The sequence below is a fragment of the Zosterops lateralis genome (genome assembly GCF_965231275.1).
Source record: "Zosterops lateralis genome assembly, chromosome: Z".
Taxonomy (NCBI): domain Eukaryota; kingdom Metazoa; phylum Chordata; class Aves; order Passeriformes; family Zosteropidae; genus Zosterops; species Zosterops lateralis.
In genome coordinates, this window is record NC_139800.1 from 9358288 (window position 1) to 9382797 (window position 24510).

The 24510-nt window shown below is 38.1% G+C and overlaps 1 protein-coding gene across 1 annotated transcript; it reads left to right on the forward strand.

Annotated features, from left to right (window-relative positions):
- Positions 1-8: 8 nt before the first annotated feature.
- CENPK (centromere protein K) lies at positions 9-24067 on the forward strand. The gene is made up of 10 exons (XM_083883000.1): positions 9-27; positions 2645-2731; positions 5438-5494; positions 9281-9353; positions 13490-13536; positions 16453-16535; positions 16644-16742; positions 17024-17153; positions 20760-20813; positions 22964-24067. The coding sequence occupies exons 1-10, from the start codon at positions 25-27 to the stop codon at positions 23120-23122; spliced, it is 792 nt and encodes a 263-aa protein (XP_083739126.1). The 5' UTR covers positions 9-24; the 3' UTR covers positions 23123-24067.
- The last annotated feature ends 443 nt before the right edge of the window (positions 24068-24510 follow it).

Here is a 24510-nt window from a genome sequence, read left to right on the forward strand (position 1 = left end):
CAGGGCGGACGGCGGGAGGCGGCCATGGTAGTGCCGGGCGGGCGGGGGAGGCTCGGGGGGAGCCCGGAGCTCGGGGGGATCCAGGTGCTCGAGAGGAGCCCGGAGCTCGGGGGGATCCAGGTGCTCCCACACCTCGGGGCCGGGAGGTGCTCACAGCCGCGGGGCTGCTCTGGCGTCCCGGCTGGGAGTGGTGGGGCGACGTTCATCCCTGCGGGGCTGTCCCGCCTCACGTTGTGCCGCGGGGTTCGCGTGGGGAGCTCCCTGTTCCACGGCGTTTGCGGTGCTGTCTGTGCCCTGCCGGTGTTTGGCTTCCTTAAGTACCTTGGTGTCGCTTTCACAGACCTATCGCTTTTCCTCTCGCCGCCGTTCCCGCGGTTGGTTGTTTTGAATTCGATCACATGACGCAATTAATGGGTTTGTGGAGTGGCGGCGCCCGGGGAAGGGATTCGGGCCCTTCTGTCGGTTCTGAGCAACAGGGCGAGAGGAAATGGGCAGAAACTGATGCGCAAGAAGTTCCACTTGAACATGAGGAATAACTTTGCTGTGCAGGTGACCGTGCACTGGAACAGACTGACCAGAGAGGTTGTGGAGTCTCCCTCAGTGGAGATGCTCAAACACCATCTGGACACAATCCTGTGCTGTGTGCTCTGGGGTCACCCTGCTTAAGCTTAAACTTGGACAAGATGACCCCCTGTGGTCCCTTCCAACCTGACCCATCCTGTGATATTTTTCATTTGTAGCATAGAGCCTACACTTGGACATGTGTGTATTTTTAACCTAATTACATAGTCCTAAACAAGGTGAGAAGGAATAACACGTTGAAACCGGAATACATTAGTATTCATGCAAAAAAACCCCTTCAGTTTTCAGGTATGGTGTGGAAATAAAAATGTAGTTTAACCATACTGAAATAAGGAAAACTACAAGCCACAAGAAAATGACATCTGAAAGTGACACTTCAGTGTGTGTATGTGTAAGGTAGTTAAGAGCACTGAGGACTGAAAGTCAGCTTGGCTTGTGAGAGACCTGTCATGTCTCACAGTGTGTACATTTCAAAATCCTGTATGAAATTGTTCCAGAAACTTAACAACAACAGAGTCACTTATTAATTTTTCTGTGATGGAGGTTTTCTGGCTTGCTCTTCAGAGTTTTATTTCATATAATGCTTTCATGGCGCTTAATTGTGGTATTAACCCCCGTGCTGGGGACATGGGTGGAATAGGTTTTTATCCCACCTCAAGACCCCTTTCAAATTTCCAAAGCATGGGGTTCTTTTTCTCCCTTTTTTTTTTTTTTCTTTTTTCCCCACTGTCCTCCCAGACGCTTTTTGTTTGTGTCCTTAGCAGTTTTCGGTCTGAGAAAAAACTAGAACTGCTTAGTTTCTTTCTTAGTTTCTTCTTTCTGGGCAGTCTTAGCTAGAAGCATTTCAGAAGTCTTGATAAATTATGGGAACTGATTCTGTTTATATTATGGAGACATTCCGAGACTCTTAAGAAGATAATGATTTTTCTTTTGCAAAATCTATGCTCATTAGTTCTTATAAGATCGTGGTAACCTAGATTTTGTAGTGTTCCACTTTAAATGCCACAAATTTGTCAGGAAGGCTAAGTGGAAGTATTGGCTACATGTGAGTTGTCCAGTGTAATCCCACCATTCAGTGAGATGTTCTAATTTTTTTTTTCCTCATCCACTTTGCTATGAGGTACTTGAACTTTGGAAGTACTAATTGTATATTTCACTCCTTTTAAATCGGGTTTTTAACATAATTTACTCTGATGATGTGTTTTTGCTCTGAAAAAGGACAAAAGATTCAGTTAGTAATTTGTGCTTCATTAAGAAAGTTGAGAAGTGCCATTCTTTAGATCCTTATCTATTTATTAGCACATCATTATCTGGTGGGCTTTGTGATCTACTAAAGTATTTTTAAAGGCTCCCTGCATCTGATACACTTGCCTGTTGGTTGTTTTCCCTGGAAAAAAAATTTGATCCCTCTTATTTTTCTTCTGTTAATTGCTGATGTCATTCAGGTATCACTTAAGGGAGAAAGCTAGAATGAAATTTATGAAATTGTATGTGTTTCTTTCTGACCCAACAATTTCTCAAAGTTTTTAATTTAACTTGGGTTGATTTTTCTTTTGGCTATCCACGTGCCCTCTTTCCTTAGTTGTCTGTATATCTTTTAGGGTTTTTTGTTTGTTTTTCTAGTAACTTTGAGGATGCTTAATTTGTTAATCAAAAATATTCTGAATTCAAATCAAGGAGAAATAGATCAGCATATTTATTGGCAGAGTAGAAGTAACTGCTTAAAAACTTTACAGATATATGCAGGCAAAGTGTGGCTTTGTAGATGTGAGATTCTCTTATTGTTTCTATATTTAAGTTTTTGGAAAATAAAGAAGCCATTGCAGATAATTAAAGGAGTTATGAAAACTTAAGACTTTGTCATTCAATTTTAAACGTAAATTATTAATGTCTTCTAATTTCACTTAATGGCTGGGTTCTTTCTAGAACTATAGAGGAGTTAGCTAAAAGCTTTGGATTAAGGGAGTTTTTTTCTGTTACATAGTTGATCTGAAGTGGCAGGTATGATTTAATAATCCTATTATGGATTTACATGATAACTGTTCTATTTGATTGTTAACAGGCTGAAATCCCTGACACAGCTGGCCCTGTAGATGCCAAGGAAGAACTCCTGAATGAATGTGAGAGTATTTGGAAGCAAATAGAAGAGGTATGCAAATATAAGTGATAGACTACGTTTATTATAAAGCTTTTTCAGAATTATTTTATTCACCACATCCTTGCCTCTTCAGAGAAGCCGCTTCAATAAAACCAAATCACCCAACAAACCCCAAACAAATAAGCAAAAAATGCAAACAAACAAAAAAGCGAAAGATACTCAGAAAGATCAAATGTAGAAGTTCTGGAAGGGGTGAAGAATGCCTTGTAGTGTCAATGTGCTGATGTTATGATTTAGTTAGTGTGGGAGTATATGTTAAAATTATGGAAAATTAAACAATTTACTTGTTTTGCAGTGGTACCAGCATAGAGAGACCCTTCTCTCTTTAGCCTCACAAAAGGTGGGATTCCATTTCACAGCTCCTTTGGATCTTAGAGGAGGGAGAATAGGAGGGGAGAGAGGCAGAGGAGGACAGTGATGTTTCCTTACGCTTGTGCAAACTGACAGTTACATTGTCATGGTTAAAATTTCTCTCTTGGTACAGTGTGCTGACAAATAACAGTTTGGGGCTGGTTATTTTCATTTACAGGATTTCCAGAAAAGATAAACTTCTGTCAGTTCCTAGGGAATACTGTTCTTCCTGTAAGATTCTGTGGAATCTGATGAAGTCATGTCTTAAATTATATTTTCAGTCTTAATCACTTCACTCAATTTTTTGTTGTACTTACATGCTTGTCTAGGTTTGAATAGACAGGCATCTGCCAAGGAAGATTGAAGCCTCCCTTGGAATGCAAGCCCCCCCTCCCCCTGCTTTTTCCAAATTATTATAAATCTGCAATTAAAAGGCTGTCAGGCAAAGGTTTTGGGAATAGGTATAGCAGTTCTTTACTAGAGATATTAAAAATACAAATGTTATAGTACAAAATAATAAGCAAACAAACAAACAAATCCCAGAACAAAAAAATTAAAACAACAAAAAAACAAACAAAACCTCTGACAGAGTCAGAGTCTTGCTTTGAGGGTCCCATGGGAAACACCGGAGTGCCTGGTGATACCTGTGGCTCCTTTTTATCCAGGTGTAAATGGCTGCTCCTCTGCTTTCTAGTAGAGCATCTCCCAGTAGGGTGATGAAACGTGTCATGGCACTGGTGAGCTTTGATGATCCATTAACAGAAGATATTCCCATGGGGTAGTGAAAGACTGAGCAGAGGTAAGAGATAATACCCCACTGGGTTTTTAACAGCTGTCTTGTTATCAGAGAAGGCAGTTAACCCCTCCCTTTTGGATTACAAGAGATAAGAAAAAGAAAACCTTTGGCTAGCTCTTTGTTTTGGTCAAGTACCCTTAAGTATCCAACATTCAGTTTCCTTGGTAACTCATGGGGAAAAAAATTTTAAAGTAAAAAAGGAGCAAACCTAACCCCCAGCAATGATATTTGCTCGAGTTCTGAGTTGTAGGTTCAAAACACTAAAATATCATAAACTAAAGTAAAACTATTTCCAAACTTAAAGTAGAACAAAGTACTAGTCACAGTGCAATAATTTTACACAAGTTGATTAGAAAAGACTAATGGGATTTATTTCTTGTTGAGTATTCTGGTAGGTTTGCATGTAACAAGTAGCAGGGAATTCTGTGTCTCAGTTTCTGAACTTTTGTTTGGTCCATTGTAGGAACTGAACTTTTCCTTTAAATTTTCAAATTAGAAGGGAAATTTGAATGTTTACTATTTTGAATTTAATTGAAAGTGTTTGATATCTTCTATTTTATTGCCAGCATGCCCAAAATAATTCAAGAAGTAGAAGTAGATGAAGTAAATTTTTGGAAGTAGATGAAAACTGTAGGATTTTTATTCAGATTTTGCACCCATGAATGCACTCATGTTTCAGCAAAATGTTTGAACTAACAGTCATTTAATTAGCTCCTAGGTTATATTTTTACATGTAATGTTCCAATGATTGTGTGTCATCATGAACAGTTTTTGTGGGAGAAATCCTATACAATGTTCTGGTATCCAAATGTTAACAACAAGGTTTCCAAAGTATTGCTTAGTAGAATACATCCTGGTTAAATTGGTGATAGTTAGGGAAAAACAAAACAAAAACAAACAAACAAACAAACAAACAAAAAAAAAAAAAAAAAAAAAAAAAAACACCCAACAACAGTTTAGCAAGTGTTTCCTGTTTATGCCTTGGATAGTTTTGGTGGCCTGAATTTCAGACTGCATATACTCCCCATTGCAGTCTTGAGAGCTGATGTAGTATACTCTCAAAAATCAGACCACTTCTGAAATGTACAGTATACTGCCCTAAATGACTTAAAAATATGTATTATATTATGATTGCTCTGTTTGGAAACCCAGAAAAGTAGCAGAATGTGTATTTACTTCTCAGCAGCTTCCCTGCTCAGCCTTGTCCATGACTCTCTTCCCAGTTTCTCATGTTCTTCATCTGTTCAATGCCTTTCCTTATGAACTCTTCCCTCATAACTTGCCTTTTTACTCAAAGGATGCATCTTTCTTTAGCTGCTACTTTTCTCCTTCAGAGTTAATTAAGTTCTGCTTTACTGTGCTATGACTTGAAAACATTTCTTAATTTGCTCCTCTGAGTTAGGGTGTAAGGGATGTGGAAAGATCCAAGTTAAAATTCTTTTGTTCCTATATTAAAAAAGTTATGTTTAAATTTCTAAGAATTGTGTTTTGTTCTTACAAAAGAGAAGAGTAAACAAACTTCCTTTGTGTTTTATTTCTTTTCTACCAAGTGTCAGAGCAAGCTAATGCTGCAAGGAACAGAGACACTGCTACCATCAGATGCCAAGGTAAGACAGTGGGTTTTTAAAAATATTTCATTTTCTTTTAAGACTGTAGAATCACAGAATGGCCTGGGTTAGAAAGACCTTAAAGATCATCTAGTTCTAACCCAGGCATAGGCAGGGATCCCTTCCATTAGATCGGGTTGCTCAAAGCCCCATCCAGCCCAGCCTGGAACCCTTCCAGGGATGGGGCACCTGCACCTTCTCTGGGCAACCTGTTCCAGTGCCTCTGTGCTTACACAATAAAGAATTCTTTTCATAGTATCTAATCTAAACTTGCCCTCTTTCATCTTAAAGCCATTTCCCCTTGTCCTATCACTACGTGGACTTGTAAACAATCCCTCTTCTTTTTTTTTTTCGGCCCCATTCAGGCCCTGGAAGGTCCTATAAGGTTTCCCTGGAGCCTTCTCCAGGCTGAACAACCTCAACTCCCCATACCTGTCTTTCTAGGAGAGGTGTTCCAGCCCTCCAATAATCTTTGTAGTTCTCCAGACTTACTTGGGCACATTCACATCCTTCTTATGTTGGGGACCTCAGAGCTGGAGGCAGCACTCAAGGGGGTCTCACCAGAGCACAGTGGAGGGGCAGAATCACCTACTGGCCATGCTGCATTTGATGCAGAAGTTACAGTTGGCTTTCTGGACTGCAATTCCATGTGTCCAACATTTCACCCACCAGGATCCCCAGGTTTTTCTTGGCAGGGCTGCTCTCAGTCAGCCTGTATTGATACTGGGTTGCCTGACCCAGGCACAGGACCTTTGTGAGGAGCTGCTTTGCTCCTCACACAGGGCACCAAATCAACAGTGGTGGCACAACTGAGGAAGGCAGCCCCTTCCTCAGTCACTCATCACTTCAAAGACTCTCTGTAAAAACTCCTCTGACTAAAGGTAGGCTCAAGAGACCTTCACAGAAGGCAGGTGTCCATATCAGCAGTCTGTTGTCTTATATCAAAGCTCTCATACCTTCTCTCTGTTGGGTCCCACAAGACAGCATAACCAGCCAACATTGACTGCTCCATTTCTCTCTCATGGCTGGCCAACCCACTCTTGTGTAACACATCTCCTCACTGGACACAGCTGTGACTTTACAAGGACAAGACTGTTGTGATTAGATACAGCTGCAGTAAGAGTAAGGCTGCCCACAGCACATCCCACAGACCTTGTGTGCTTGGTCTTGTTGGACCTTGTAAGTTTTGTACTAGTGCAGCTCTCAAGCCTGTTGATGTCCCTCTGGATGCCCCTTCCCTGTCACAGCTTCAGCTCTGAGACCCCGGGACCATGTCGGTGGGACTGAGGTGGCCATAAATAAAAGGACAGGTATGATGGAATTATCCAGAAAGTAGAAGGTTTTGATGATGGAATTGTCTGGAAAGTCAAAGGTTTTAATGATGGAAACAACAACCGGGAGAAGCCGAACAACAGCTTAGGACTAATTCCAAAGACACGGGATAGGGTAAGTAGGATACACATATAGAGTCAGTTGAGGGGTGGAGCTGAGGGTAAGGGTCCAACCAGAAACAATAATTCAGAATATGTAAAACTCTGCACCAACTGACAACCAATTAGGGAGGAAGAACTAGGGAAATTTCTAGAATGACAGCCTTATATGAACTAACTGTCACCATATTATTTCCCAGGAGTCAAAGCTGCTTGAATCATGCTTGTCCTAAGTTGAATGTTGGTTAGGTTAACTACAGACTGAGTTCCCAGAGTCTCAAACCCTCAGGCAGCTCAACTCCCACCCTTCCCTTGCAGTGTGTCAGCTCCCCCGCACAGCCTGGTGCTGGCAGTGAAGGTGACCTTGCTGAGGGTGCCCTTGATCCCACTGTCCATGTCTCTGACAAAGATGTTACAAAGTTCCCATCTCAGAAACAAGGCCCCTTCATGACTGATCTCCACCTGGATGCTGAACTGTTGACTGCACCTCTGAACTGATTACCATCCAGCCAATTCCTTTGTTTGTGGAGCCAAATCCTCCACAAAGTGGTCTGTCTGTCAAATCTGTGTTTCTCCAGTCTAGTGACAAGTATCAGTATGTTGTTCTGAACAGTGTCAAATGCTTTGCACACCTCCCAAATACATGACATCAGTAGTTCTTCCCTTATGCACCAATGCTGTAATCCTGTTACAGGAGGCCACCAAATTTGTCAGGCATGATTTGCCCTTAATATCATGTTGCTTAACACCAGTTGCCTCTTAATTTTACACATGCCTTAGTGTAATTTCAAGGAGGATCTGCTCCATGGTCTTGCTGGGCACAGAGGTGAGACTAACCAGTCTGTGGTTTCCAGGTCTTTCTTTTTCTCTTCCTAATAATATGGGTTGTGTGTTTCCTTTTCCAGTCACTGGGATCTTCAGCAGACTGCCACGACTTTTCAAATGTGATGGATAGTGGCTTTACCACTTTACCTGCCAGTTCCCTCAGGTGCATCTGTGGTGGGTTTGATCCTATCTGGCCATCTTAGCTGTTCATCACTCCCCTGCTCATCTGGACAGGGGAGAGGAAACATAACTGAGGCCTCATGGATGGAGATAAATTATTTTCTTTTACTAACTTTGAAAAATGCAACCAATAAATGACTAACATAGGCAGCAAAATGGGAAGAGAAGGAGGTGTAACGTCAATACCTATTTGGACTTTTTCCTAATCTGTGCAAATGTAACTTCTTCTTCTTGGATGTCATTGTTATGCTGTCCCTCACAGCATCCTCCTGGGCACGTGTGCAGCTGTGGGATGAGCAGGGTCACAGTGTGCTAGGTGAAGACCTGGCTGAAGGGCAGAGCTCAGTGGGCTGCAGTGGCTGGGCTGCATCTGCCTGGTGACCAGCCAGCAGCTCCAGGGCCAGTTCTGTTCCATGTGTTTATCAGGGGTCTGGATGGAGGATTGGGATCCACCATGAGCAAACTGGCTGATGACTCCAAACTGGATGGTGCTGTTGACACTCTGGAGGGACCAGAGGCTTTGCTGAGGGATCTGCTGGCTTAGAACATTGGGCAGTCCTCAATAGCATGGCATTTAATAACAACAAAAGAGGAAGGAGAGGAGTGGCTGCTGGGCAGCCCTGCAGGAAGGGCTCTGAGGGTGCTGAGCAGCTCAGGATGAGCCCACAGGGTGCCCTGGCAGCCCAGGGGGCAAACACATCCCTGAGCCTGGAGCATGGCACTGCCAGCCACAGGAGAGGGGATTGTCCCCTGCATTCAGGGCTGCCTCACCTGGAGGGCTCAATGCAGCTCTGTGCCCCACAATTTTGGAAGGTTTGAAGGTCCTTGAGTGCATCCAGAAGAGGGCAACAAAGCTGTGAGAGGGCTGGAAGGCAAGTCCTGTGAGGAACTGCTGAGGACTTTGGGTTTTTCTACTTTGTGGAGAAGGAACTGGGGGGTGCCCTGACTCCTCTCTGCAGCTTCCTCAGGGAAGTGCAGAGGGGGATGCTGATATTTTCTCCCTCATACCCAGTGATATTATGTGTGGGAATGGTTCAAAGATATGTGAAGGGAGGTTCAGAGATGACATTAGAAATTATTTCTTTACCTATATGAACCTTCCTCTGAAGGACCTTCACAACTCTGTAAACTCTGACTCCTTGTCATCTGCCCCTTTTGAAAAAATAATAAGAATATTTCTTGAGCCCTGTGACTGTAAAATATTTTGAAGCAACTGGTGTTCTATTGTAATAGATGCTCTTTTGTTTTCCGCTGTAATAACTTAATAACTCAATTTCTATCCTGTTCTACCTCATTTTATGCCAATGCAACTCAACATACTTCAAGAGATCCTTCTTTTCTTGTTACACAGCTTTCCTTGTTAATGCTGCAGTGGAGAGCTTTAACAGTAGATTGTCGTGAATGGACAGCAAGAAATCCTGAAAGTAAGTAACTGTTTCCTTGTAAAGAATGCTTATATAAACTTCTGCAAAATTTCCTTCATCTAGGCCATGAGTATATTGAATGTCTGCTGATTGTATTTTCATGCCATAACTACTTAAAATAGATTTAATGCTACTTTAAAAACTAGTGTGTATGTTTTATTTCTTCACTATTTTTGCACTAAAAGTGAATTCCACTATAACTTAATCCTATGATTCTGGACAAATAAGTGTGTGATTCATAACACCAGTCAGTTAAATGGAAAAACAACTATTAGTAGATCTCCTAATCCAATAAGAAAAGTTCATTATCCTGATACCCTCCTTCATATTCTTTTCTGTGTGATTGTTTTTTCTCCATCTTTTATTTGTATTTCCTTTTCAGAACAGAAATACTTTGGCAAATAATATTGTCTTCATTTTGTCCTGTAAGAAGGACAAATTACATTAATCATACATATTCTCATTATTTTTTGTTAATATTTTACAAAGGTGTATTGTATTGTGATCTACTAGTTGAAACTTTGAAGTAGACCTTTAGTGCCAAGCTCTTTACACTGTAGTAAAATACGTATTTTGAATTTACAGGGATTGGAGGTTTCAAGTCAAGGTAAAGTGGTGAGAGACACTATAATTTTTAAACAACACAGGAATCCAGAACACTTACTGATCCTGAGAAGCACAAACCACTGACAGTAGTGGTAGTTCTTACATTAGGCATTATCAGTCAAAAGTTGTAGATGCCTCAGCTCTTCAAAATTCTCTTTGTGTGTAAGCACCACTGTGCTTATGTCACTGCAAGAGAGTGACAGATTTCACTGTCTTGCAAGGCTGATGTGGTGAGACACAGGAAATAAAAGCATTCAGGATCCAAGTGTGAGCAAAGTAATCTTTGTTTTCAGATGTCCCATATGGAGATTCCTAAAACAGTTCACACCACACTATCATTAATATTCTGGTAGTACTCATGGTTATGTCTCCTGTCAAGGACCTGTTAGCACCTGCAAATCCAGAAAAACTTCTAGTTAGTCTTTAAATTAATATATGGACTCATTTGGATATCTTTATGCCAGTAGAGGCTTGGTTTTGTAGTATTTACAAAATTATAGCAATGTGTTATAGAGAGCACGTGGCGATTCCCAATGTTTTGTCATTTAGCCAAATGGAATTGCCTTTTCAGATCAACATTAGAGGCAGTTCTCCAACTTTTTCCAAAGTCAATGTACTTGCTGCATCTCATCACTACATAAGAGAAGCTGGGAAAAATATTTTTTCTTCCTTATAAATAGATACTGTTGCTCTTTTAGAATAAATTCATAGTTCAGTGTTGTGAGCCTCACTCCAAGAACTGTCAGCCTCCAGTGCTTCTGAGGTATGTAGACCAAAGGCATGTCATTGAATGAATTTGGAACATTCTGGTTCCTGGCTGCTGTTCATGAATAAGCTGCTGGCTTAAAGCAAATTAATTGAAAGAACTTAGTTTTTATCTGGGTAAAATACCTGAGGCTGTTAGATTTCCGTACTAAAATATGTATATTAAACTAAAAGCTATTGGCTTAAAATATCCTTGGCCTATTTTTTTGGCTTGCTGACTTGCTTTGTTCAACCATTCTTACTTCTTCCCAGATGATATTTCTTATTAGAAATCTAAATTCTGTAATAGAGAAAATATCTATTTATAATTAATACTTTGCAGGCAAATCTCTGCCTTTTTGGCTCCCTTTCCAGTGGAAGAAAAAAAGTTGCTGCTAAGAATTTGGTTAGAGTTATGGTGCTTGTATGAAAATGAGGAGTCCACTTTGCTTACTTCTCTGTCTTGGCTTCTTTATACCTACTGTTTGTTTTGAAGGAGGAATTACTTAATTGAAAACATTGTCTGATTTTATCTAAGTAGAAATACCAGAAATACTGATTTAATACAGTTTACTAATAGAGCATGAATGTCAGGCTGTCTTGTTACTTTGGTTTTTGCTTTTGGTAGTGGCCAGTTCATTTCCTGTAAATGAGGACCTGTCAGCATTTCAATCTTAAACCTTATTTTCAGAGGTTATAACTTGGCAGTTCTACATTTTTTTGAGCACAGTATTGGCAAACAGACTTGAATTCACGATGCAAATTTTATTTTTGCAAAGCTTTTATACTTTAGTCTCTTTTTCTTTCTCAATTTCTGGTATTATTTTTGTAGCTCTAGATCTGCTAAATCAGCTGAATTAAAACTTTTTAAAAAGCATTTGGCTTATAAAAATAAAATTTAACTTTTACCTTTGCAAAATCAGGAAGTGAAAGCAACCATATTTTAAACCATTTCAAACCATTGTGGTCTGCATAATTTCCGTTTTTCTTTGCAAAATAGTAGTATTCTGCCAAATACCTTTTTGTTTTATTTAATATGAGTTTCTGTATAAACATGTGCATGGTAGTTGCTCTTACATTCCTAGCATCTGGTAGTATTTTTCTTTGTAATTGTACTTTGTATCACTAGGCAATTCTGTCTGACATTTGATTTTTGCAAATGTAGTGATTCTACGACTGAAAAATATTTAATTGATAATGGATTGAGCAACCAGTGAATTTACAGCAGCAGCTGGCAAGTGTTTTGTCCCAGTGTTTTAGATCTGCATTGTTCCTTCACTAAATTATGGTTAATGATTTCTTTCCCAAGAAGACAGGGCCTTCTATTCTGATACTCACACAATATGAACACTGAATGGCAAGCATGAACTCAGGATTAGGTACCTAAAAATAAAGAAGTGTTATGAGGCAGTTGTAAAAATTGATAATAATTGGTAAGGGAGGGCTATAAAGATCATGTTAGCAGGACGTGGCAGGGGGAAGAATTGTATGGGTTTTTTTTCAAATATGCCAGTGAATGTGAATGAAAGTGCACCAATGAGTTTTATCACATGCAGGTAGGATATTCATGTAAATAAAGAAATCTGACTCTAATAAAGCACAGACCACCATCCCACAGCTCTTAAGCTAAATTGGGAACACAGTACTCAAATTTTGTGTCAAGATTTAGAAACAGTAATTCTCCAAATAAAAGGAATTTTATCACAGCATTTAATTTAATGCATTTTTAACTCAGTAGTTTTTCTGATTTTCATCTCAGAACAGTGCTTTTAAAACTACTAATCTAAAGGTTCTTAAAATTTTTTTGAGGTAAGTGCTACAACATTACCAAAGAAAGTACTTTTCTGAATTTATGAAATTGACTCTCTGTATTTAGAAGATTATTGCTGTCATGAGAGGGTTAAGGGTTTCCTTTTTCTTAGAGGAATTTTTTTATTTAAATAATTATTTGTAAGATTAGAGATTTCAGGCCAAACTTGCACAAAAGATATGTCTTATAAAAATTTTAATCTGTTACGATAGCTTTTATTTCTCCTGTTAATATATTGAAATAGTTCAAAAAAGTAATATGTTTGCTGCAAGTTGACATGAATCTGAGCATTGACTGGAGTCTGTTAATGCTGTAAAAAACAAGAATTCAATTTTTATTCTGAAAATGCATCAGTCATAAATCACTGCATTTTGTAGGAGCATTCTGGGGAAACATTTCCATCTTCTTGAACTGTGCTTTCACTTAGGTATTGCTGTTGCTCAGTGTTGGAGTTATTGGCCTTGGTGGGCCATTCATCTGCCTACATCTGCTGCTCTTATGAACAGCAAGGATAGTGACATGCTTCTGAAGTTATTAGAACTAGGTTCTGCAGTCCTGATCAAACATTTGGGAGACTGTTTAATAAGGAATTGGAAGACTGGAAGAATTTGATTGCCCACATTGGTAATGTTGATTGAATGCCTTCTGCTGAAAAAGTCAGGCTCAGTTGTCTTGAAGTGTATAGAAATGTGGTGTTCATTCATTATGCACCTACACCAATGTACTTGGAGCTGGTTCAGGTATAAAAAAATTACACACAAGCATTAACACTGCACTTTTTTCAGTCTAATTTAATTTGCAGAATAGTGATAGTAGGTTAGCCCAGCAGGACATCACAGCATGGGGTTAAACTGCTACTGAGAGTCAAACTGTTTTTTAGAAGGTACACAAATTTTTCTCTAGCCAGGCTGCTTTTCAGTTTCAATAAATCTGTATCATCCAAGGCCAAAAATAACCAATTCATTTTATTTTTCAGTAATTTCTACCAATCCAGATGTCCTGTTAGAATTAGGAAAAGAAGAGGTAAGTCTTTTTGTTTGTAAGAGATAATAAAATTTTGTTGGGAAAAAAAAGAAAAACATACGCAATTGCTGTATTTTCCTATGACTGCTCCTAGGAACTACTCCCAGGACTACTGCTAAAATGCTGTGCATTTTCCTTCAGCCATTTATGTTGGTATGCTTGTTTTCCCCTGTAGTATAACTAGTAAAATTTCCTAGTTGTAGTGAGTGGGGTTTTAAACTGACTTTTTGCACAAATCAGTGAGTAATGCACAATAAACAGTATTTAGCCTCTGGACACACCATTAATCACAGTAACTCAACAAACTTACATGCATGCAGTGAAAATTATGTGATAATCAGCATCTCTGCTACATTAATGCTCCAAGGCCTTACTTAGTTTTGGAGTCCCATTGTGCTGGATGCCACCAAGAGACAGTAATCTCTTGCCAAGGAGACTGATGGCCATGCCTTGCAAAGATTTAGCCATCATTAACATCATGCAACAGGGCCCATTTCTGTGGCTGAAGCCTACACACTGTACTTTTCAAGATTACTTTCATTTAACATTGCACAAGTGCTTGGGCAAGAATCCCAGGTCCACTCAGATCCACTCACTTTGTGTTTTCAAGACAATCCGTGGCTGAATTTTAATTGCTAAGTGGAATTTGTCACAGAATGGTTCCTTAGGAGGGACCTTTGGAGAGAGAATCATAGGATAGTTTAGGTTGGAAGAGACCTCTAAGATGATTGAGTCCAACCATCCAAATCCGTCACTAAACCCTGCCCCTAAGTGACTCACAGGATTGTATCGAGGTGGCTTTTGAATATCTTTGAAGAAGGACACTCCACAGCCTCTCTGGGCATCCTGTTCCAGTGCTCAGTCACCCTCCAGTAAAGCAGCTCTTCCTAATTTTCAGATGGAACTTCCTGTATTTGATCTTGTGCCTGTTTTCCCTTGTCCTATCACTTGGCACCACTGAAAAGAGTCTGACTCTGTCCTCTGACACCTGCCTTTAAGATATTTGTGTGTGTGTTTTTAAGACAGAAACTTAAAATATATTGCATTTCTTACTTAATAGAAAAGTAATACTATATGTTACACAGAAGAGTCAGTTATCTTAGACGTTGACTTCTGTGGCAATAATTTGCAAGTAGTTTTTTGAGTTCCTCCACTGGAAGAAAGAGCAAGTCAGTGTCTGGTGGGTAACATTACACTATATGGATGGGACATAGGAGTGCTATGTGACTTGAGAATATTCCTGTGTCTAATGCCTTCTAGTATCACTCACAACAGCAGACCTGACTGCTATTAAGAGTCACTATCAAAAAGTTGTTAGGTAACACACTTTGGTTTGCCTGTGTAGCTATGGCATGTTGGTGTGATATTTGAGGATTCCAGGTTTTTTCAGGTGTTGTATATATGGAACATATTTGCTTCTGTAGCATATTTTCAGAATTGGTATTTCTTTGAGCTAAATTCTCAAGTGTTCCTATTTTGTATGGAAGCAGAAAAAATATATCCAAATCATAGGTTTATATAATAAACATTTTGTAGAAGACCACAGTGCTCTAAAGAGGGCCTCATCAATTTATACAAATATATTTGAAGAGAATGGAGCTAGGCTCTTGTTGGTGATGCCAAGCAATAGGACAAGAGGCAATAGGGTGCACAAGAACACAAGGAAGAGCTTCTTTATGGTGCACTGGAACAGATTGTCCAGAGAGGTTTTGGAGTCTCCCTCACCGGAGTTTCTCAAGAACTGTGGATGCAACCTGTGCCACGTGCTCTTGGATGACTCCTGCTTGTGTGGGGAGGTTGGACTACGTGACCCACTGTGGTCTCTCACAGTGGTTAAGGAAACTTCCCTGTCCAACAATCCAGGATCTGGTGTCAGTCACAACAGTCCAGCTGACACCGTTGTCAGTCACTAAGCCCATTTGCAGATACACATCCCAAACTCACACAAGACAGATCAGATTTCCTTACCAGCTCAACCTCAGAAGGTTTCCTTCTTCCCTTAAGCTCACACATCCCAATCCTTAAAGTAATTGAATCATGGCATAATAACAGAGTAACAGCTCGAGCTGGTTGCCTCTGAGGAGGGACCCAGAACAAAGGAAACCATGAGTTTTTATACCCTCACAGTATAAACACAGGAAAGTCCAGGTGTCATCAGCTCCTGCCAGGTCTCAGTGTCCCTGCACCTGGCAGGGCCACAGGTCCCCAGGCCCCTCATTCTGCAGAGTTTGCAGTTCCTGGCCTCTTGCCTGGGGCTCTTGCCAGAGCTCAACCTGCAGCTCCCACTGCAGCTGCACCCTGAGCTCCCTGCACCGAATGTGTTTCTCATAACAACCTTACCCATTATGTGATTCTGTAAGGAAAGACCCAGACAACTGAGAGTCCACTGTTCCCTAGATTTAGCAATGCCTGTAGCTTCTGACTACAGTAGTTTTATTTCTCCATATTCTCCATATTTCCTGTCCCAGATATGTCCATGGCACTGAGGACCATTTAATTCATGGATGTAGTTAGTCTTTCTTTGATGCATCTTCATTTTCTGTACATTTTATGTGGTGGCAAGGATTCATTCTTGCCAGCAGCTGGAATAATTTAGACAATAGAGTCCTAGTGCTGTAGAAATTTTCTCCTCAGTCATTTGTCACTTGAGCAGTTTGTGTGTGTGCTCCACAATCTGCTCCAGGTAAAATTAAGTATTTTGTTAAGCTCTGGGAGCTTTAAGAAGACACTAATGAGGAACTGGTCACAGTGACATTTTGAATAGCTCTTGCATTTTAAACTGGATTTTAATGTTTATTAAGAAGTAACTGATGACTTTGCCCCTTTTTATCAGATCTACAGATGCAGCCTTACATAGAACAAATACTGCAGCCTGGGCTACCTGCAAGCAGTAGTTTAATTTCTGTTCTTTTACAGTTGCAGAAAGTAAAAAATGATCTTGAAATGGTGCTGTCAACAGTTCGGGCAAAGAATAAACAACTGGAAGAAGATCTGAAAAGGTAATAAAGTAATTTGGACCTTGGAATGCTGTAAGCTTTTTTCTTTTTTTGACTGCCCAAGGAAACTATTTATCTGTTTTGCCTTTTTTTACTTTTCTTGTTTCAAAGAGAAGAGCAATGGTATGAGGAACAGAAACACTTGCTAGATACTCTTAATAAAATGGAAGAAGAGGCAAATACCCAAGTTGAACAACCCTCCACAAAGAGGTATTTCTACATTTTTGAGTTATAAATTGAAGAATTTAAATATCAAGAGAAGCAAATGAACAAGCAAACTCTTAAAATGTATTCCTTGTTTTGTTCAATAGATCAAATAATTGCTCAGTAATCCATATTTGAAATATGAAAGTAATGCCTGAAATTATATCCTGTGATTAAAGATGTTGAATTTCTAACAATAGATAATTTTTTCTAACAATGGACTTTTTAGTTACTTGATTTGATCCCTTGTTCTATTGCTGTGTTTGTACTGTTTGTTTGAAAACTAGAGAATCTGACGAACTGAAAAAAAAATTATTGAAATTAAAGACCTATAAGAAAGAACTCTTGAATGCTTTGGGTGAATTCCTGGATGAACATTTTCCCCATCCAGAGGAAGGTGAAAATACTAAAAACAAGGTAAGTCTTTTCCTTACCTACTAAATTCGAAATGTTCAATTTATATTTAATTAGATGCAATATCAGTTTAAAGTCACAACAATTGAACCTGAAGTTGTATTTTGAAATAAGCATAATTTTTACAGCTGATCCTCTATGTTTAATTTGTATTTTTCAGGTTGTTTTATGTTATTTAATGCTGTTTCCAGCTGGATATTTTCTTTTCTTAATGCATATATCCTTTACTGAGTTAGATGCATAGCAATACATTGTACTTCTTACTGAACTGCAAGCTATGCCAAATTTGGAAATGGTGTAGGATTCAGTCCAAATTGACTCTTTTTTTAATTTATTATTTACTTGCCTGGGCAAGTAGATTCCTATTTTCCTTGGCAGCAAATTTTAATTGTCTAGCAATGTTTTTGGAACAATAAGGAAAAGTGTTTATAATTACAGAGTAGTTTGGAATGTTAACCATCAGATTTTGTTCAGGCAAACTGGGTCAAAAAATATCTTAAAGCTTTAGGGAAAATAGGCAGCCAGGGAGTATTTTGCATAATAAATTCAAAGTGTTCAGTAAAAGTGAAATTATTACCATTACTATTTGATAGATACAAAAAAAGCTATGAAAAAAGGCAAGTTTTGATTTTGATTTCAGGTACACAACATTACAGAAGTAGAAATTATTTCTTTAATCCAGCTCTCTGTTATTTCAGGTAACCACATAATATAATTTCTTCAATATTATCACCGTTTTAGAACAAATAAATTTTTTACAACTGTTTCTCCTTTAGTTTCTCTTCTAGTACCTCAGTACTCTGGTTAGAAATTGTCTCAGTCTAAATGTATCCATGTTTAACACAGATCCATTGGTATTCTTACACCAGAATTTTCCTTAGAATAACTCTGTTTCTTTCTTGTGTTTATTCCTCCTGATATATTTATGGCAGCAATCTCATATCCTCTCTTTGTTTTGCTAATTGAACTTATGTTCAATTTATGTTGATTTATGTTCAATTTTTGTTGATTTTTATCAATTCAAATTTAATTTATGCCATTATGTTCTCCTGTAAGATAGTATTTTTCAATTCCCTAGCTTATCCTAGTAATACCTATTATCTATGTTTGTTTTCACTTGGATTCATATTTTTTGTAACCTGCTAAGAAACAATATTATAAATAAAGCTACTAGCTCACATCCATTACCAAAATAAGAAATTATGCCCTTGTTTTTTTTTTTCTGTCTGTAATTTGTAGCTAATGAATCCTGATCTTTAAATTAAAAAAAAAAGAAATAAAATTGTTTTGCACATAAGCAGATATTTTGCACATAAAAATACCAAGTGGAGATGTCAGGACATGGTGTTCAAAGTATTATTCAAATTATTAGTTTTTCTGCATACCAATGCCTTCCTTTCCTGCTGTTAGTAAATATGACAGATTTTGCTCTCAGTCTCCTCATTTTAGAAACAATCTCATGTGGGACAGTGTCAAATGCTTTGCACAAGTCCAGGTAGATGACATCAATTGCTCTTCCTTTTCCACAAATACTGTAACTGATGTAGAAGGCCACTAAATTTGTTGGGTGAAAATGGTCTGTAATGAAGCCATGATGGCTGTCACCAATCACTTTACTTAAAGAAAGAACTTTGATTAATTTCAACACAAGTTTTTATCTTTCCTTAGCTTAAATTTTATTTATGCATCTCCTGAACTCTTAAACACAATCTGTTTTATGACAAGCCTTTTTCTTTTTTCTCACTCTTTTTGAATTCATAGCTTTTCTGTATCCTTTGACTCACTTGACTTAACTACAGGTACCCCCTAATCTGCATCTATGTAACTGACTGTGAGGGCAGGACAGCCAGCCATTTTTACCTGCATTTATTGAGTGTCAGAAATGCAAATTGGAATCACTGGCATTGAAATTTGCTGCTGTGTTGATTCAGGAGAACACATTATCCACTTCTGTTATCAGCTTGGTTCAACAGTCTAGCAGCACCAAACTCTTGAATCTGCACATCAGTAATTTGCTTCACTTTGTGGCAGCATCTTGTGTTCACAGGGTTCCATGTGAGGCAAATGTGCAGCGTTCATGTCTGTAGGACGTGACTGCAGCACAGTTTGAGCTGCTCCAAGCCTGGCTGGTCTGGCTCCACCCTCCTTTCACCTGGCAACATGCCTGTGGGATTGGGAGTGGGAGTGAAGGCTGGGTCACAGCAGCTCAGGTTGGCTCCCATTGCCATGGCCCAACACCTTTAATATATGTAGTGACTTCAGTAACAATTATCTTGCATTTTAAATCTACAATAAAAATCTACTCTTTTTTTCCCAAGATAATAATACAAAAAATCAGAGGCTGAGGAATATTCTGTATGCAAATCTGTCTGATTGGAAGGGTAAAGAAAGTGCCTTTCAGGCTAAATAATGAAATGCTGACCATCCTGCTTTAATGACTTTATAAGTATTAGGGATTAGCAGTACTTACTGTATTAGTAGTAATTTTGACCAGGGAAGTAGATCAGCAAAGGTTGTGAAGCACCTTCCTGCTGTAAGGAAACTACCTTTGGAACTACCTTTGCAGAAAGGTAATGTAGATTCTATTTCCTCATCTGACCATCCAAATAAGGGCACACAGATATATAGATAGATGTTACTGGGCCATAGCTCCAGGATTTGCAGGGTTTCCATGGAGCAAGCCCTCCCTGGAAACTGAAACTTCTGACTCTCTGCTGGTTACAAACTGTGGCTGGAAAAAGAGATCCAGAACTTGCCTTTCACATATTCTTTCTTGCTTGTATTTTTCCTCTTTTCCAGAAGTGGAGTTTGTATAAGGTGCTGCGCACCTGGTAATATCTTAGGACTTAGATTGATGTATTCAACAGCAATACTGAGAAAGCCAGTGGAATATTATCTCCTTTATTTGTTGAAACTGAAGTGCATGGGGAAAAAGAATAAAACTGGAAAATTAAAGAATCAGTTTTACCGTCCAACAGTACGAGCAGATCCACTGACATTGCTGCCAAAGGAATCTCTGTAGACAAATGGCTTGATTTGCTTGCTAGAAAGGAAAACAAGTAATCTTCTAGTGACATTTTATCATTGCCTTTTATTTCCCCAGAATTTTTAATTATTCTATTTCTTAATCTTGATAAGATTTTTAGTTGAATTCAAAGCAAGTAAGTATTCACTGTCAAATAATGAAAAAATATTAAGGCACTATGAAGTCATGAGTTGTGCCAAATGTGTTTATAAACTTTTTATTTAAAGCTCATGAAAAATATATTTTCCTCTAACAAATCTTGTTCATAGAGGGTACTGTACTACATTATAAATGTGACATACTTGGTTTTATTTAAATGTAAACACAAGTAAGAGCATTATGATCACTTTAGATTAATCTCTCTTGATAATTCAAAAAATGTTACATTTGAAGTGTAGGATTTTGAATGGTATATTTCAATGCTACCTTGTATTTCTGTCAGAACTAAATCTAAGTTAAAATTTTCATCTAATATGTACTATGCAATCAAATAATTGTGTGATTATTTTACTTTGTCAATTAACACTTTTCCTGAGTAGTTTTGGGTTTTGTTAATTTGCTTGGGGGATGGTTTGTCTTTCCAGAACTCTTCTGCAGAGCCAGCTGTAAAACTGATAACATTGAAAGAAATTTTAGAGGTAAGATACTTTTACTGTGTAGACATTTGAGGAATTTTTAAATATTCAGATGTAATGATGATGATAATCATAAAGTGATTATTATTAATATAAATAACAGTATGTGGCATTTAGTTAAGACAGTTAATCTGGAATGATTAAGGATGTTGTGTCTACAAGAAGACTGCAGGGAGACCTCACTGTGGCCTTCTGGTACTAAAAGGGGGCTTATAAAAACACAAAGAGCAACTTTTTGCATGGGGTAATAGTCTTAAATTAAAAGAATAGCTATTTGGATTAGCTGTCAAGAATAAATTCTTTCCTGTGAGGGTGGTGAGGCACTGGCACAGGCTGCCCAGAGAAGCTGTGGATGCCCCATCCCTGACAGTGTCCAAAGCCAGGCTGGATGGGGCTTTGAGCAACCTGGGCTAGTGGAAGGTGTTCCTGCCCATGGCAGGGGGCTTGGAATGAGATGATCTTTAGGGTACATTCCAACCCAATGAATCTAGGTCAGTTTTCTATTTTAATTCCTATCAAAGTAAACCCCAATTTTTTACTAGAGGAGTGGCAATAGTACTCAGTTCAGGCTAGAGAATGGCTGTCTCTCATTTCTTGATTTTACAATGTTTAGTTCAAAGAAGTTTTATATGCCTTAGTGGGTCATGTTGGGAGAGACAATACTATGTTTAACAAAAATATTGGTCCATTTCGTGCTCTATTTTATACTATTTCAAGAGAAATATTTCTGCAATACTAGTATTAACAGAAGGACTAATTACTATGTAGCCTCAGAAGGACCAATAGTCTTGTGCATTAACCGGATTATTAACTCATACAAGTAAATCAATTAATCCGATTCATGCATTTCTAATTGATTTTATAAGTATACAAGCATTGCTTAGTGTGAATTTTTAATTACAGTGCAATTTATGGATGTGAATTGCAAAGCATAATTTTCCTTCTTGTCTGAAATGTAGCATTTGAAGTGAAATTTTATGTTCCTCCTCCTTAGACAGTTCTAGACTTCTGTATGTAAGATGTCCCTGGGGAAAAACTTTTTTCTTGAGGCTTCAGATATCTCAGCATACCTGTTAATGCAAAATTAGGCAGAAAACAAATCAGAATTTAGAGTAGCCAGAGCCCTTGTGGAACAAGAATTTTGAAGTTCTTCTAATGCTTTAAAATTGCCCTTCCTATTTTTCTGATATTGTTAATCTCCTGAAAATGTGAACATATTCAAATAATGTCTGACTTCTGTCTGCAAAAACACATTATTTGAAAAATTCAGAATCATTTTGAATTTCAGCATCCTGACCTAAAGTGTCAATGTCTCTTATCTTTGTATTCTTGGAAGGTTTTTCTTTGTGGAGTTGTGTTGTTCTAGCTTCAAGTCCCTCTTAAATTTGAAAAATGTTTTCTGAGGTACAGATGAAGTTACAACCATAAAGGCTGTTTTGGAGTATGAGATGTCAGAAAAGACTAAGTAAAAATTTGTCTAGATTAATGCATTCGGAGTAAATTCTCATAATTGGAAGTACAAAAGATACTAACTGGAACAATCCTTCAGAATGTTCTAAAAAAGAAGAGCAGTTGTATATTTGGGTCTTTTACTAGTAGCAGTGAGTGCAGAAATATAAGATCTGGTAGTAAGGATTTTGAATTTGTCTTAAGCAATAAGGGGCAAACAATATTTTGTACATACTGAGATTGGGACTGTATAGCTTTTAAAAGCTTTGAATAGAAAGATTAAATATCTAGGATAAATAGAAAGAGCACCACGGGATGGGTAAGATTATTTAATCTGTAATCCACTTCCCATGAGCAGTGTCATGAGGGCATGAACATGATCTCCATGAACTGAGAAAGAATGACAAAACTGATTCTGTTTTTAACTCCATTAACTAATTCTGTATTTAGATACAGAGTTTAATCTACATTTATTCTGGGGAAAAAAGAGGATTCTGGTTCTAGTTTTTACATCAAAAAAGATACTATGAAGTTAATTGGAAGTCCTTTGCTTTACTTCTACTTTGAACAGGTCTCGTGTTTCTTGTTTAGTCCTTTATTTCTTATATTGCCAACATCACAGTAATTTGTATAAATTTGGTTAAAGGAGAAAAAAATCTAGCTGTTTTGTTAATTTCCTAAATCTTATCCTTTTGGTCTTTCAGATTCTGATAAACAAATTAATGGCCACACCACATGAACCTTACATAACAATCAATGAGTCGTTTTGGCCGCCTTATATTGAGCTGCTTTTGCGATATGGAATTGCCCTGAGACATCCAGAAGATCCAAACAGGATGCGCCTCCAAGCCTTTCACACCTAGTGTGACCTACACATGCACTTGAAAACAAAACACCACCAGTACTCTTGATTCAGGGCTAGGACATATTTAGGTTTCATAATAAACTTTGTTAGTATCAACCATCACTTCTGGTTGGATGATTTTGTTACATCAAGATTTGCATTGTGGAAGGTTTCTTAAACTGCTTTGGTAAGATGCCAATTCATGTAATAGACAAAGGTGTTTAACAGTCCTTTTTACTTTTAAAATAATTTAATACAATTTATTAATTACTTTTATATTTTATTATTACTTTATACATTTATTATTACATTATACATTTTATACATTACTTCTATGTTTTAGATTTCTGAGACTGCCTGGAGTCATCTCAATTTCCTTTACTATTTTCTTGTACTGTGTTGAGGCAAAATTCAGAAAAACACCACTCCTCCTGTACATGGCCTTGCAAACATTTGGAGCTAACAGAGAGGTATCCTCTCAAGGATGTGTTATGCCCTGTTTGTTTCTTGGAGCCTTTGCAAACAATTGTATTGGAAAACACTTAGGAAAGCTGACACATCTTTCTGTGCAAAGTGCAGCAGGTGTCAAATCTGTGCTGCATGGTTCACTGCATGGTTCCCAAATGGCCCATTTTGTGTTATGCCATATTGCCTTACAGTATCTGTCTTCACTTTTTCAGACCTTGTTTATCAAGGCTTTTGTCTCTCTGTTTTGTTGATCTCTACAACTTCTGTGTCACTTGAGAATTACCTTCTGACTCAATGCTGGTATTCTTTGTAATCTCAGTCTTTTCTGTAGACATTACTATTGTATTCTATTCTGTTCTACAAAAATCTGCTCTTACCTATCTGTAGTGACTAAAATATTGGAAAATAAAGCTTGTCCTTTATTTATCAGATTGTAGTTTATTGAGTGAAGAACTTCTGTGATTTTTCCATTGATGGAAAAATAAAGAATTTTGTATTATCATAGAATGTTTTTGTGTGATGGTTTTTAGAATGGTATTTATGTGATTTGATGTGATGACTTGTAAAGATGATGGAAGGACACATGGAGAGGCAAGGGGAACCAATCTGAGTCCCAGTATAGTTCCCCTTTTGTAGACCAGTTAAATGGTAAGCAAAAAAATCATTCATCTTTTGAAGTTTTGAGTGAATGCTGTTTATTTTACTCTCACAACTGCTGATTAAGTGTGTGTTTAGACTGTGGTGTGTGCTGTTGTGCAGGAACAGTGATTTCTTTTTGGTTCATGTTGCTTGTGTAACTGCCCTCCTGTTGTGGTTTAACCTATGAGCTCTAGAGTCTGACTAATCTATACACATTTACCTTACAATATTTTTAATTGAGAATTCAAATAACTATATTTTTGGCTTAGATTTTATAGCATTGTCTCTTGAGGGTTTTTT